At 42.2% G+C, this 17,329-nt stretch overlaps 1 protein-coding gene across 3 annotated transcripts in view; it reads left to right on the top strand.

The window, feature by feature from the left end:
- ARHGAP42 (Rho GTPase activating protein 42) overlaps window positions 1–17,329 on the top strand; it is a 562,306-nt gene that overhangs the window by 531,906 nt on the left and 13,071 nt on the right. For all 3 annotated transcript variants that reach the window (XM_069202384.1, XM_069202385.1, XM_069202383.1), the window contains exon 23: window positions 17,221–17,300. In XM_069202384.1, the coding sequence (XP_069058485.1) occupies window positions 17,221–17,300 (80 nt within the window). The remainder of the gene's footprint in view (window positions 1–17,220; window positions 17,301–17,329) is intronic.

Here is a 17,329-nt window from a genome sequence, read left to right as displayed (position 1 = left end):
CGGGACCGGTTACACCCGAGTTATGGGATAATAACCACATGCCATATAAAACAGAAGAGAAGAAAATTAGAAATGAGTCCTACATTTACCACACAAGTATCAATTCATAAAAAGTTGAAATAATTTATTTAAAAACAGAAAATACATGACCTAACTACAGCTACATCCTCCAAGTGCCTATTGACAGTCACCAGTAGTTAGCTATAGTTAGGATCTAGTTTCCACAGGAAAGACATTTATTGACTTGTCTATAACTTGGGTGCCATTTGATGAATCTTCACAAAACTTTCCCCCAAAAAGTGTCCTACTGTTTCGTATTGTGCATGGTAAGTTTCGAGGTGATTCGATAAGTTGGGCTTGAGAAGAAAGAGGAGCTAAAAAGTGTTTTTTACCATGTTAATTTCCAAAGAGATTTTGAACACTACTACATCCCGAACCATTGGACAGAATTACACCAAAATTGACAGAAAGCTAGCTCTTGGTCCAGCAATTTGGTATAAATTTGTGCAGTAGTTTTTTAGATATTAAAGGAAGAAGAAATATAGATATCTGGGCGGAGCCTAAGCACAGATCTCACCTCACAGTTTTTTCTTAAATAATTTGACTGCTAATGTTTCATTTAAAATTTGAATGATATTATAGAAGTGGTCATGGGTGCTGTAATATCTGGGCTGATTAGCAGTGCATGCTGAGGGTGCAAGTTATACTTACCTTAGGCTGCGGGTTATAGTTATTTGATATAACTCTTACCTATAACTACTGAATGTCTATGGTTTTGTGTGAGTAAATTCACAACCTAGCTATAACATCCCTGTCACCTTTGTTTTTTCCACTGAATTTTTATGTTTTTCACCCCCTATAACCACTCAACCACGTGCCACACACAGCGTTTGCCCATGCACAGCAGGGGTTGGCTGCAGGGCCTGACCTGCTGCCCAGCCCTGCAGCCAACCTCCTATAGTTAACCCCCTATAGCCACCCATTATGGAATGGACAAGAGAGAGAAAGTGAGTGATTAACAGACAGAGAGAGAATTAGAGAAAGAGATTGCTTGAGAGAAATAGAAGGAGGGAGAAGTTTTTTTAGGTTTTATTGAATAATATACTTAAAATGAGATATTTCTGTACAAATTGAACAATAAAATATATTTGCTAAGTAAAAAGAGTGCAATCACCTTTCGGTATGTACCTTAAATATTTGAAGTTGAAAAGAAAGTAAAGGAGGGAAATGACCACTGACACATCTAAACTTGAACCTTCAACCAATGATGTAGGGGTCTGTGACCTTAACCACTAGACCACAGGTAACTGTTTCCCCTGCACTGTCAAGACATAATTTTGACATTTAAATCATTTTTGCTCTCTTTCTATTCAATCCTGTGAGAGCCGGCATTGCTCCCTCAAGGGAGCTGCTTAAAATAGCAGATCCCTGCTTGTGAGAGCAATCTTTTCATCTATTGCCCTGCACACATATTTGCGTGTAGGGAAACAGATGAAAACTCCGCTTTCTGCAAGCAGGAACTGGTTGACAGTGGAGTGGACCTGTTAGCTACCACCAATCAAAATAAACAGCTACCTGCCAAGGGTGAGCACCTCAGGAGGTAGCAGGAGCCGGCCCTGTGGGCTGGCTGTCCCCAGGGCCATCAATGCACACACCCCCCTCCAATGTTTATTTTAGCCCCGGAAAGGTGGTGGTCCTCAGGTGCTGGGGGGCCGCGAGGAACTCCTGGGGCTGTGGGATGGCCACTCGGGCCCCTCGCTTGTAATAAAGTATATTTTCCCCAGGGAGGTGGCGGTCCCAAGGGCTGCGGTGGTGCAGCTTGGGCTCACCGCATTCATTTATTAAATTTTGCCCTGAGGCTGCAGTGGTGCAGCGTGGGGCCCCTGCATTCATTTATTAAATTTTGCCCTGGGGAGGCGATGGTCCCTGGGGTGTAGGGCGGTCCCCTGTATTTGTTATATCTTAGCCCCTGGGAGGTTTTGGACAATGGGGCTACCAAAAGCCCCTAGAAGGGGGCCTGTGTGCCCTCCTCCTTTTTTCACCCCTCAATGCCCTCAGACCTGCCCTCACCAGGGGCAAAGTAAATAAAAGCGCAGGAGACCGCATTTATTTTTTTTAATCTCAGAAAAATCTGCCGATCCATCCACTGATTTTTCCAAGATTTTAATAAAATGTTTTTTTAGCCCTGGGAGGGTCCCTGAGCTAAGGGGTCCAGGATATCCCTACCTTGGCCCCTTTTCTTTTTTTAATTTTTTTTTGTAGGACTCTGCTGAACACAGGTCCCAAAATGGCTGTCAACAGTTCTTTATTGAAATGCTGGCAGCCAATCAGATATCATATCAACATGGGGACAGTTGGATCTTAGGAGTATCCGTGTCCCTAGATATCTATATATTTTTTTAACCTTTTAAATCTCCAAACCTACTGAACAGATTTACACTAAATGACAAAAAGTTCATTCTGCGGAACAGGATTTAGCTTTCTGCCAAATTTGGCGTAATTCCATTCAGTGGTTTGGGCTGTAGGCGTCTAATGACCCTATTGATTTAATCGGAAAAGTGTTTTTCTTTTTCTCAGCCTGCTTGACAGATCACCCTGAAACTTTTATGACAACAGTTGAACTGTCTAAAGTATAAGTTTTGAAAGTTTTGTGAAGATTCATCAAGCAGCTCCAGAGTTATTGGCAAAAAAAGAACGCTCTTCCAATGGAAAATAGGTCCTAACTAAAGCTATAATAATATATATAATTTTCCTAGGGCCTAAGTATAACTATAATATAATAATATATATAATTTTCCACACTGCAAACATCAGAATCTTCCACAGTTTGACAAAATGCATGTACATCCTAAATAACTAAGAACACTTCAGTTAATGCTAAGCTGGCTGCAAGTCCCGACACGTGTCAGCTTGCGTCTTGGTCACAAGACTTACAACGTTACCTGCAGAGTAAAGTAGTTCTGATGAAAAGTACTGTGAGATAAAGGTACGTCAGATGTAATGACTGCTATATAATTGCATGCAGTGTAACAACCAACATTCACATTTTGAGGTGTGTTCGAACTACTAATCACTAACTTGGCAATGGGTTTGTTGCTTTTATTTTTCATAATTTCATACTCCAGGCCCTTTATGAGCCTGAAACTCAGATGACTAAATGTGAGTGTGCTGTAATGAACTGTTCGTGATGTGCAAACTGACTGCATTTCAGTGGTACCACTGATAACGCGTCCCTTACTAGATAATTTATTCACTCTGGGACTCGTTTTAGGCCGATGAATCTTTTGACCCTGATTGAAGACACCTTAGGACAAGATAACTAATCAACATGTCAATCAATAAGTCAATAACGTCATCAATATTCACCATAACAAAACAATTCAATGTCATTAATAGGAATCGGGACACACCATGACCTTTCAGTCATGAATAACCACACCGAATTTGTAAGGTTTTGACTTTTATTCCCTATTCATTACAATCTACTTTCAAGTTTATTAGTCGCAACACAATGAAACACATCAACACCATTATAATATGGCAACTCAAATAAGATTTCATCAGAGCAAAGATCATAAACATTAGAATATAGCACGATGTCAGCATGGATTAATCTTGGCAGAGTATCAGTAGCGCATTATTCAACAAAGCATTGGTTCAGTCATTTGTCTATTTGCGTCCGTCTAGTAAATTCCTCATCTAACCTCAAATTAGCATTGGCATGTTGGGCTTCATGCAAAACGTTTTGGCAACACAAATTTAGAAAACATCTAACTAAGGTCTCTGTCAAAAGAAGCAGTTGGTACCTAGAAAGGAAAGGCAAACAGACAATTACAATTTCATCATCATATAGTTACCCTCCGTAATGGGTCAGCATACAGAGTCAATCTTCGTCCTCAGGACATCAGTTGATTCGCCATCAGCCAGGAAACACAGCAAAGTTCAGGTAAGAAGGGACACTTCCCTCATAAGGAGGAGAAATATAGAATGGGCAAGGTAAGGGTGAGGATGGTTTGAAGAATCAAACAGTGAAGGCTTTAGGCAAAATGACAAAGGGGGTTATTACAACTTTGGAGGAGGTGTTAATCCGTCCCAAAAGTGATGGTAAAGTGACGGATATACCACCAGCCGTATTACGAGTTCCATAGGATATAATGGACCCGTAATACGGCTGGTGGTATATCCGTCACTTTACCGTCACTTTTGGGACGGATTAACACCTCCTCCAAAGTTGTAATAGCCCCCAAAGTGTCTGGGTAATAGCAAAAATAATTCGCAATGGCATCTCCTAATGGCTCCTCGTCTCAAAGGGTTTTATCTCTTTTCTGTTGTACAGTCCCCTAATTTCCGAATGGTCAGGTTTGGCGCACCATTATCTCCGTCCAATAGTTTATTACTCGTCCTATCAAAATTGTCACCTCATAGCAGTTCTCATGTAGCTTATTGGTTCTTGTGATTGACGTCTCCACGGGTAGAATGTCCAGTTATGATTTCACGTTCTCGTGGTCCTCTTGCATCCCCAGTCAGTAGTTCCATTGTCTATACCGGTTTAGGCAACCTTGTACCTGTTGCAAGTCTACACTGATGCGTTTAGCACAAATTTTTCTTTGAGCAAGTCGAATTTCATGAGAACAGATCCTCTACGGTTACATACATCCTCTAGCTTTGGAAAAGTACGAGTAAATGTCCTTCAGCAAGTCAGCACACTGCACGTTAGAAAAACACATTTAATATGAAACCAGGCATCTAGGCCCTGACTCATGCTAACTAAGGTCTAGTTATTAATTAGCAAAAGATTAACATATAACTCTTAATACTAGTATAAAATTATACATTAATGCATTATTATTTCAATATTAGTCAATTTAATTAATCATCGTATACAATGGTGGCCACTCCCCGTGGGCACATTTCAGACTTACGTTTAGTAAAACAGAGCAATATATTTTCTATGCAGTATTAATATGCATTAGTTTGTAAACATTTTCATGTTAATTTTGATTATAAGAGCTACGCTCTCACAATCCCTCCTCTGATGACACTTGTCATCACACAAAACCTTTCCCTTCACAACCTTTCACTTTCTTAATTCACGCATTTCAATTTCTTCCCCTTTTTGATTTTTCATAAATTTATTTGAATATTTTCTTTTTTCTTTTCTTCTTTCCTCTTATTGAGTTGTGCCAATTTTTCTTTAATATTCTTACTAATTTTGCATGATAACCATAGTCCAAATAAACAAGCTAGAACAATTAATATCCCCCATATTATTTTTGCAAGTATCCCATTCCAAATATTACTAAACCAATTTCCCACTTTAGCAAGTCCTTTTCCAACCTTTTCCCAAACTCCAGGTTCTTTTAGCTCCTTCAAATCTGTACTATCCCTTGTTAGTTTAGAAAGCATACTCCTAGTCTTATTACTATTGTCAGGTATGAATGCACAACAGTGGCGCACATTGAGCATCTTACAGACTCTTTTCGCTAAAAGAATGTCTAAAGCAAGTCGGTTTTGAAGAGTCATAGCCCTCTCCGCAGCAAGTTCAGTATCCATCAGGAGTATAGCCCCTGTGAAGTTTGTCAACATGTCATCCACAATAGTAGACAACTTTCGAATCTTTATGGAGTTTAAGGAAGGAAGGAATTATGGCTCCAAATATATCACCTACGACAGCAGCCGCTGTCTCTCTTTTCTGTCTTTTCTTTAAGTCATCGATTTGGTAGATCTTTGGAAAAACTATTCCCAAATAACATGTCCCATACCATCCCTTAGGAAGACGGTAATAAGCATTACCGTCCACATATATAATAGATCCCAAGGATCGCTGGATCCTGTCCATTTAACATGAACGTCCACTTACTCTGAAACAAAAACACGTCTGCACTCACTCGTTCCCACAAATAAAGTGTCATGATCAGATTTTGGCCTATGTATACAAAGCTTTCCTACGTGTAATGCATCTATAGCTAACTTGCCTTGCGTCTTTATTGCACCATAAGCATAATCATTTGCAAATGTTAGTTTTTCTAGTCCCTTTTCTAGCTTTTTTTTTAACGCTTTTCTTCTATCATCAGTGTGATCTAAAAAGCTCTTTTTTACAGGCGTTAGTAAGCAGGTTAGATTATTGCGATGCGCATAAGCTGTGCCAAATGTCAATGTGGGCTCAAAGAAGCCCCTAACTATTTTTATACTATTATCTCTAGCTATCTTGCTCAAATATTCAATTATAGGCACAAAGGGAAACACTACATCTAGATTAGAATTGAAATACTGAATGTATTCTTGATTATACGACCTTGTTAATAACAAACTACAACTTATCCTGTAGGTTATTGGCAGACTATGGTAAGTAACCCCTTCTTGTACTGACAAAGGAATTTTCGTGCACACATAACAGTTCTTCGCATTCATTGTTTCAACATACTCATTCAACAAGCGATAGAAAACATTAGTAGATAATTCCCTTTTTGTGTTAGTTCCCTCATGCAAATATTTTGTATCCTGCTCGAACCTCTCCCATGGTGTTAGTGTAGCAGTCTCATGAATTGAAGCATTGTTAATCGCACTTTTATCCACCAATGGTATTCCCACAATCACACCTATAATTATTACTGCACACACAACTCCTAATATAACACTCAACCAACTACGAATCCTACCCCTATTATCATTATCTTTAAGGTTAGCCATGATCTGAGCAGAATAATATAAAGCAAACAATCAACTTGAGGAAGATCTAAAGCTCCTTTTTTTTTTTTTCATTCTTCGAGCCAAGTCTTTCTTTAGCAAGTATTTACAGCGTTTCACTCGCTCCCAGGACCCTTTGTCAAATCAGGTTAGCAGCTTGTCATAATCAGTTTTTCAGAGTCAATTCAGGATAACAGTGTCACATCCGGTAGTTTATCAGTCTCTTTTCTCAGGCTTCTCTTTCTCTATTCAATTTCAGTTTAACACAGTCTCTTACTTGTGGGCAACTTCACGTACCATAATATTGACCTGGAATTTCTCAATCAAAACAAAATGCCAAGAATTCTTGTTGCCACTCAGCTGATGTTGCATAAGCCCATTCAGGACCTGCGTACCTCCTGTTTGCAACTCTTTTTCTTTTCAGTTTGCAATCAACTTCTTCCTGTATTGTTTCGTTGATGACCACTTTCTCCTTCGCAGCTTGTGGTTCTGGCCAGTTATCTCCTTTAAGTGTTCTCCTACTGCTCGGCCTTTCAGGATGTTGACCAGTGCCCTCCTATTGTGCTGTGGTGTTTTCTCTTGTTGGATCTGCAAGCGGCTCAGGAGGAGTCAGAACGCCTTGACCTCCTGTCTCACCTCCTTCGTCTTCAGGGTCTGTCGGGGGTTCAACTTCAAACCCGCATCCATCTGCTTCTGGGAGAACCTCTCTTTGGGTCGGTCCTCCTGTCCTCCTGACGCCTCAGTTGAGATAGGCTCACCGTCACCCCTCTGGATTTTGTTTGCTGTTTGAGTGACCAAGCCGTCCTCAACGGGCTCTCCTTCAGTCTCAGTTCCCCTTTGATTACTCTCCGGCCCTGGGACTTCCTTTCCTGCAGCTGTTATTTTCGACAACTCAAGTTCCTCATCAGTTGGATATGTCACCTTCTTTGTGTGACTGGCATGAATCCAGTTTGGGAGTCCTGAACATTTCACAGCAGTAGTAGTTGTCAGTATCACCTGATATGGCCCCTTCCAACGTGGCTCCAAACACGACTTCCTCACGTGTTTCTTGACAACAACCCAGTCACTGGCTTTCAGAGTATGACCTGGATCATTTATCGGTGGCAGTGTGGTTGCTTCCACCTGGTGAGAAAAAGAGCGGATCACATCAGCCATACCCTTGCAGTAGTCCAACACCATATCATCCGTGATATTCACAAGAGCATTTGCAGGCACTGCGGGCAACCTCATAGCTCGACCCATGAGAATTTCATGTGGAGACAGTCCTGTTTTCTTGTCAGATGTATTTCTCATTGACATTAGCACTAAGGGTAATGCATCTGGCCACTTCAGATTTGTAGATGCACACATTTTTGCCATTCTCGACTTCAAGGTACCATTCATTTGCTCCACCAGTCCTGATGCTTCAGGGCAGTAACTACAGTGCAACTTCTGTTCAATGTTCAATGCAGCACATAAGAGCTTGATTACCTCATTGTTGAAGTGACTTACACTATCTGATTCTAAAGAGATCGGAAACCCGAAACGTTGTAACAACTCCCTAAGTAGCAGTTTTGCTACTGTGAGACTGTCATTTCTACGTGTAGGGTAAGCTCCAATCCAGTGACTAAAAATGCACACTATCACCAACACGTACCTCAGACCTCCACACACAGGCATCTCAATAAAATCCATCTGCATCCTGCTAAATGGACCTCCTGCTCTCCCAATGTGGCTCAAATTCACCACGGTCCCTTTCCCCGCATTCATCTGCTGACATATGATGCACCTGTGACAAATAACTTCTGCAGCTTGTCTGAATTTTGGATTGAACCAATCGACTTTGAATAACCTGAACATTGCGTCTCTCCCAACATGTGCTTGACCATGCAAATTGTGACAAAAGACTGTTTGGCAAAACCATTTTCCCCTCCTCTGAAACCCATAAATCATCAGGTCTCTGCACACATTGCATTTTGAGCCAGGAGCATTTTTCCTCTTTGCTGGCACGTCCTTGTAATGATCTTAACTCATCCAGTGTGTCAACCACCCTCAATGCATAACCTGAACATGTTTCATTTTCAGTTTCAGGTAACAATTCTCACTGGTCTTGAAAAGATATACAGTTCAATGCACAAAACCTTGCGACTTGATCTGCATATCCATTTCCCATTGACACAAAGGTGGTCATTACAACCCTGGCGGACGGTGTTAAAGCTGCGGAAATACCGCAAACAGGGCGGCGGACAAAAAAAGGGAATTATGACCCTGGCGGTAACCGCCAACAAAGACAGTCACTTTAACACACCGCCCGCCACGGCGGCACAGACAAGCACTGCGGCGGTCACCGCCAACAGACAGGCGGGAGACAATGTACCGCCCACACTATTACAACCCGCCAATCCGCCACCTTTTCCGGGGCGGATTCACCGTGGATAAAAACACGGCGGAAACAGCTTTTGCTATGGGAAAACGCTCACCTCAACATACTCCACGAGGAAGGAGGACACCATGGAGGCCGAATTACAAATCCTACCTGCCCTTGTCTTTCTGCTCCTCTACGACCACAGCTATGTCGGCGCCGAAGACACCGGTGAGTACTGTATCTAAGACACAGGGGAGGGGGGAGGCAAAAGTTAGGGGGACACCCACCAAACATCCCCACCCCCACCCTTGCATATTACAACATACACACCAATGCATTCACAAAAATCACAGTAACAACCCACAATCCCCCCGGAAGAATGAAAAGACAATGCGAAATTCGGTCAAACATTGTAATGTGCCAATATACATGTCATACAAAAATATACAGATATATATATCTCAAAATCACTCTTATTTACACATACAATCTGAGAAGTAGTGCAGATATGTACACAACAATGTCCGTGCACCAATAGTCCAAAAATGCATGGGCGAGGCCCACAAACTATACCTGACCAAAATCAGAGAGAACACTGCCGGGGCATCAGATAGAAACACTACAGGCACCTCAGGGGGAAGGGAAGGGGGGCACCTCAGCCAGATGAATGCGAAGCCAGATCCACGACAGGGCTCCATGCCCATTGATGTATCCTGGGGAGTGCAAAGCCACAGTCTCTCAAGTCTATACAGTGGGTGGGTTGCCCACTGTGCCATCCTGGGGAGTGCAAAGCCACAGTCTCTCAAGTCTCTACAGTGGGTGGGTTGCCCACTGTGCCATCCTGGGGAGGGCAAGGCCACAGTCTCTCAAGTCTCTACAGTGGGTGGGTTGCCCACTGTGCCATCCTGGGGAGTGGAATACCGCGGTTGAAAGACCGCCGCGTGGATTCGTGGGTCGTAATAGCATTGGCGTGTTTCTGTTGGCGTGGAGGATTTGTTTCCGCATGTTTATCGCTGACCTTTGGTGTGGCGGTGTTGTGTGGGTTTGCACCTCCATGGACCTGTGTCAGGACAGACAAAGAACAAGCATCACGTTCATGACAAAACAGTACAAAAGGCTTCGTGTAATCAGGCATACCTAAAGCTGGTGCCGTGCACATGCTTTCCCTCAGTTCAATGAATGCCTTCATCTCTTTCTCGGACATGGTTATAGCACCCGGGCAATCCTGAATCTCCTTGACAGTCAATCTCACCAAATGTTTGGAGATAATCGAGAAGTTGGGAATCCACTGGTGACAGTAGCCCACCATTCCCAGAAACATCCTAACGTCCCTTTTGGTTGTCGGGGGATTCATCTGCAATATGGCTGTCACCCTTTCTTTGGATATTTTCCTCAACCCCTTTTCAATCAGGTGGCCTAAGTACTTCCCCTCTTTTTGTCAGTATTGTAGCTTCTTTGTGGACACTTTATGTCCGTTCTTTCCCAAATGGTTCAGTAAGGCAATAGTATCGTACCTGCAGTCATCTTTCGTTTTGGACGCAATCAACAAGTCATCAATGTACTGTACTAGAGTTGTACTAAATGGCAATTCTAATGATTCCAAGTCCTTTTTCAATATCTGATTGAAGATGGAAGGTGATTCTGAAAACCCTTGAGGAAATCAACACCAACTATAAACCTTGTCTAGGAATTTGAAACTGAAGAGAAATTGGCTGTCCTCATAAAAAGGCACCGAAAAGAATGCTTGAGACAAGTCCACAGCTGTGAACCATTCTGCATCACACGGAACCTGAAACATGATTACGGCTGGATTTGGCACTATGGGGCAACACTTTACCACAATCCCTTAATTTTTCTCAGGTCTTGGACAATTCGATCTTTCCCACGGGGCCTTTTCAGATCCATTATTGGTGAATTACACGGGCTGCTCATCACTTCCTTTAGGACCCCTTGCTTCACAAAATCTGCGATTACCAGTGGCCTTCTTTCCCTGTGTTTCAGCTTATTGCCGGAAACAACCTAACTCCGTCTACTATTCCCCTTCTCCACATCTTGGTCTCCCTATCCCATCTAGCCTCCGCTAGAGTCTTTTCTACTTTTCTCATTCGACTCACGAATTTCTGCTGCCTCTGTTATATGGCCATCAAATCCCAAATCGCTAATGCCTCAAACTGAACTGGTCTTGGAGGCAGCTTCTGCTCACTTAACAACCTCTGCAAATTTTCCAAAATTCTTATATTAAACGTTCCGTACTCCGGAAACACCAAACATCCCTCCTTTTCTGTCAATTTGCACCATTGCTTTAGCCAAAGACAAGGCGTGACTCCCTTCTCCTCCATTACGGGATAAGCCGGAGTATCCTCTGGCGGTGTAGGCTCCCCCACACTCGCTGTAATGTATGTATCTCCCCTCAGAGCACTTTTTAGAGCCTTGAAAAACGTCTTTTTTTGCGTCTTTTATTTTGTTTTGAATCTAATCAGGAAGTGGCTTTAATTCCCAGAACACTCTTTGCCTACTGTCACAACCAATTGCCTCTCATGGACGGCTGCCAATCCGAGCGAGACCCCTCTCGGCAACTGACCTTTCCCAGCGCGGCTCCAATGACATCACACTCACACACACTGCGGCTGACAAAGTCTTGCGGCTTGTCTTCCTCACTCTGAATCCACACAAAACTAATGCAATATATTGCGAGCACTTCAACAATAAAACCCAAATTTGCCGGTTTACTACAGGAAAGGTAACACAATTGCTTCAGAACTTTACAGAGATTTCACTTGAAGCCTCGGCCGCTACTCTCTCCTTCTCAGATCTCGCACTCGCAAGCAGAATTTGAGCCACAAATCCTACTCTCGACTTGTCAATGGTTTGTTCTAGTGCACTTTAGAACTTGCCAAATCTCCATCGAAGGTTTCACTCACACACTTGACTCAACTCGACTTGTCAACCACATCCGATTGACCAATTAAACTGCACAAATTACAACATAAACCAAGTGTCTCATACACTTCTCGATATACTCCGGAGTCTAAGACCACGATGGGTCCGTACATCACCAACAACCAGGTGGACAATTTTTTAGCACAAAGCGCCACACTCACATGAAGTTCGCCGACTTCCCTACTCATACTGCGGAGTACACCCACTCCAACTAAAACATTACCTGGCCTAAATTTTCACAAACTTCACAAAACACCTGCGGTACGCGTAAGCTGAGCAAGCGCAAACTCTACACCACACATGAACGCTGAGAACATACCCAACTCACTTAGGCAAGCTCTGAGATTCCAGGAAAGTCAATGGGGACTTAAGGGAACATCATACCTCCAATTTGCATTATCTCAAAAACAAATTTAAACAATGGTCCCTCGTCCTAGGGCCCCAAAGGGCCTAAACCGTCCTCTGCTACCAGAACTGATAACGCTCCCCTTACTAGATCATTTATTCAATCTGGGACTCGTTTTAGGCCGATGAATCTTTTGACCCTGATTGAAGACACCTTAGGACGAGATAACTAATCGACATGTCAATCAATAAGACAATAACGTCATCAATATTCACCATAACAAAACAATTCAATGTCATTAATAGGAATCGGGACACACCATGACCTTTCAGTCATGAATAACCACACTGAATTTGTAAGGTTTTGACTTTTATTCCCTATTCATTACAAACTACTAGCAAGTTTATTAGTCGCAACACCATGAAACACATCAGCACTGTTATAATATGGCAACTCTGATAAGATTTCATCAGAGCAAAGATCATAAACATTAGAATATAGCACGATGTCAGCATGGATTAATCTTAGCAGAGAATCATTAGCGCATTATTCAACAAAGCATTGGTTCAGTCATTTGTCTATTTGCGTCCGTCTAGTGAATTCCCCACCTAACCTCAAATTAGCATTGGCATGTTGGGCTTCATGCAAAACGTTTTGGCAACACAAATTTTGAAAACATCTAACTAAGGTCTCTGTTAAAAGAGGCAGTTGGTACCTAGAAAGGAAAGACAAACAGACAATTACAATTTAACCATCATAAAGTTACCCTCCGTAATGGGTCAGCATACAGAGTCAATCTTCGTCCTTAGGACATCAGTTGATTCGCCGTCAGCCAGGAAACACAGCAAAGTTCAGCAAGACGGGGTAAGAAGGGACACTTCCCTTATAAGGAGGAGAAGTATAGAATGGGCAAGGTAAGGGTGAGGATGGTTTGAAGAATCAAACAGAGAAGTCTTTAAGCAAAATGACAAAATGTCTGGGTAATGGCAAGAATAATTTGCAATGGCATCTCCTAATGGCTCCTCGTCTCAAAGGGTGTTTCTCTTTTCTGTTGTACAGTCCCCTAATTTCCGGCTGGTCAGGTTTGGTGCACCATTATCTCCGTCCAATAGTTTATTACTCGTCCTATCAAAATTGTCACCTCATAGCAGTTCTCATGTAGCTTATTGGTTCTTGTGATTGACGTCTCCAATGGATAGAATGTCCGGTTATGATTTCACGTTCTCGTGGTTCTCTCGCATCCCCAGTCAGTAGTTCCATTGTCTATACCGGTTTAGGCGACCTTGTACCTGTTGCAAGTCTACACTGTTGCGTTCAGCAAGAATGTTTCTTTGAGCAAGTCGAATTTCATGAGAACGGATCCTCTACGGTTACATACATCCTCTAGCTTTGGAAAAGTACGAGTAAATGTCCTTCAGCAAGTCAGCACACTGCACGTTAGAAAAACACATTTAATATGAAACCAGGCAGCTAGGCCCGACTCATGATAACTAAGGTCTAGTGATTAATTAGCAAAACCTTAAAATATAACTCTTAATACTAGTATAAAATCATACATTAATGCATTATTATTTCAATATTAGTCAATTTCATTAGTCATCGTATACAATGGTGGCCACTCCCCGTGGGCACATTTCAGACTCACGTTTAGTAAAACAGAGCAATATCTTTTCTATGCAGTATTAATATGCATTAGTTCGGAAACATTTTCATGTTAATTTTGATTATAAGAGCTATGCTCTCACACCACCACTATTTGAACTGCTGTACAACATAGCTAAATATTTTTAAAAAGCACTTTTATTTTGTTTACTTTCAGCATGTTGCAGGGAAGCTGCACTTCTGTGCAACACAGCTAAAGAGACATTGACTAAGTCAAGAGACCTTGCATACGCGAGACCTATTGGCTTTGCCAATGCTTGTTTGAAAAGTAATGACTCCATTTATTAATATGGTTCACTACTCTTCTGTTGGCCTATGCATTTTTACAATGAGAGAACAGTTTGAGATTGTATTGGATGTGAGTAACTGAGCTGTGCCCAAGTTGTTTCTTAAATGGACACTGGTATTGAGAATTTCAGAAATATTAAAGAGTATCTGCCTGTGATATATATACTTTTAACTTTGCATTTGTCCTCTTTGTTTAAGTGGTCTACATAGTTCATTACTTTATTTAATGAAGTACTGCTAGCAGCATCAAATAAAATATGGCATGGAGGAATTTACTTGGTTCCAGCATCAAGAATCGTGAACTTTACAACTGTTCCAGCTGAGAAATTAAAACTCAGCCAATAACAATGTTTGTAATTTAGCCCATTATTATGTAAGTAAAAACCTATAGCTGAGATGTTCTGCTTACTAGCAAGTCACACCTTTTTATGAAACATCTATATCTTAAGTAACGTCTAATAAGTATGAAGTTTTGGTAAACAGTTCAGACATTTCAGCTTTGTCTAAATCTACAAGAGGTATTGTTAGAAACTGGGTTTCTGGTTGACAGAGGTATGGACCCTGATGAAGCAGAATACCAGTCCTAGTCAGGGTAAGTCACAAGTATACCTTAAATTAACCTGTGCTCAACTTCTGGTAGCTTCGCACTGAGCAGTCAGGCGTAACTTAAGAGGCAATGTGTAAGGCATTTGTGCAACACTTCAAACAGTAAAATATTGAAAACACCATAAATGATTGCCTACCAGGTTAGGATAAAACGTAAATTAAGAAATAAAACAAGACCAGAGCAACAAAAATCCAATAAGTAGAATTTGAGTTATAATGTAAAATAGCGCTTAGAAGCAAGAAGCATCATCTGGCGGATATCTGTTTGCTCTGCACTGGGGCAAAGTCAAAAGTTCAGGCCGACTGTGATAGAGTACAGGCCAGACACAGGGACCCAGTTAGGCCCATTGAACAAAAGTACCATAATTGTGGTTGTTTCGATGTTGAAGACGCTAGGTACAGCAGAAGCGATGCGTCGGTGTTGATCCTTGCAGCAGAGATGTGTCGAATTTCTCCATGCAGTAGAGGTGCTGTGCCAAACTCCATGCAGCGGCAGTGATGCATCAGTTCCGGAGGCAATGTGCTGGGTCTGTTCCAGCAACAGCGGTGATGCATCGGTGTCGAGCCTCGTTACTGAGGTGATGCACCAGGTCCAATCCATGCAACAGGAGCGATGCCCCAGATTTGATCCCCACAACAGGAGCGATGCACCGCTTCTGCTCCACACAGTGGGCCCGATGCGTCTGGATGAAATGGATGCATTAGTTCTGCTTGAGCAAGTACCTTGGGCCCACTTCCAAGGATCCAGGACTGGGGGCACTTCTTGGAAGGACACACAGCTGGAAGAGTCCAGGTGCCGAAGTGGGTGGGTTGGACGTCTTTTATGTCCCCGACACTTCAGAAATGGAGACCAGTCAATGGGCTCTTGGAGTCACTCTGGGTTCAAGTGGTGCAGGTCCAGTCCTCCACGCCCAGGCAGGGGAACAGCAGGGTAGCACAGCAAGGCAGCAATCCAGCAAAGCAGCAGTCCAGCAAAATGGCAGTCCTTCAGCCGCACAGCTTTCCTCCTACCTGGTAGAGTAATCACAGGTCCAGAAGTGTACTGAGTGGTTGTGACAGAGGTCCATTACTTATACCCAGTTTGCCCTTTGTTGTGGGGGAGAATTCAAGGACAGACCTTTGAAGTGCATTGAGGTCCTGCCCTTCCTGCCCTAGCTCCAGACTTTATATGGGGGCTATGCAACAATTTTTGTGGGGACAGGACACAGCCTATTCAGGTGTAAGTGAGGCTGTGGCCAGCTCCTCCCTCCCATCCTGCCCGGATGCTTTGTCATACCTAAGCTGCCGTTATGTGTGGCTGTCTAGGGGGAATATACAAAGTCCAGTTGTCACCCACCCAAGACAGGTGATCAGAGACAAGCAGCAGGCATCAAATGGCTAAAGTAAGAAAATGTCAACTTTCTAAAAGGGGCATTTTCATAATTACAATTTATAATCCAACTTCACCATAAATTGTATTCTAAATTGTGATCCCACAGACACCAAACTTAAAAAACCTATCTCTTCCAGATTGTGTATTAAATGTATAAGATGTGATAAGGTAACCCCAATGTTATCCTATGGGAGAGATAAGCCTTGCTGAAGGGAAAAACTACTTTAGGAGTTTTTCACTGCTAGGACATGTAAAACTTAAAAGTACATGTCCTGCCTTTAAATACATTTCACCCTGCCCTCTTAGTTGTCCAGGGCCTACCCTAAGGGTGAAATATGTGGAGGGGTAGGCAAAAAGTTGGGGGGAAGGCCACCCTAATGGTGTCAGGCCTAACAGGTATGAATAAAGTGCCAACTTTTCAAACGTTTTACATAACATTTATAGCATTTGTGAAGGTTTTGTTTAGTTGTTACGTAATTTTACTTACCTGTTTCGTAAAATGTGGAAATTGTATGTTGTGTAAAACATTTTTACAGTTATTACTCTTGTAAGTTGGTGATGTTCATGTACAGACATTCTTTGGAGACTAATTTGTTCATACTTCTTTCCAGAAAGGCTATAATTTAGTAATCCATAACGGAGACACTATAGCTGGAGGGTTACTCTGCTTCACCTCTTTTATTCATGCTCTACAGTATGTTGTAAAGCAGTGGTTCCCAACATTTTGACATCTGTGGACCGCCACTTTATCATTACTAGAACCCGTGAACCCCCACTGAATCATTATTGGAATTCAGGGACCCCCTGCTAAGTAATTACTGAAAGATAGGGACCTAATCTGTTAACATTATTTAATTTTCTAAGCAGTTGTGGACCCCCCTGAGGAGGCAGGTTGGGGACCACTGTGGTAATGTATTATATTTTTCGGTTTTCCATTTAGTGGTTTAGTAAAATGTTGTCTTCTTTTGATTTTAGCCAAGCCAAAGCGATGTATTCATGTAAAGCCGAGCACAGTCACGAGCTCTCATTCCCCCAGGGTGCAATATTTACTAATGGTAAGTCACATTGACTCATTCACATTGAT

This window comes from Pleurodeles waltl, chromosome 8, assembly GCF_031143425.1.
Source record: "Pleurodeles waltl isolate 20211129_DDA chromosome 8, aPleWal1.hap1.20221129, whole genome shotgun sequence".
In the NCBI taxonomy this organism is placed as follows: Eukaryota; Metazoa; Chordata; class Amphibia; order Caudata; family Salamandridae; genus Pleurodeles; species Pleurodeles waltl.
The sequence above is the reverse complement of the archived record's forward strand: the minus strand, read 5'-3'. Positions and strand labels throughout refer to the sequence as shown.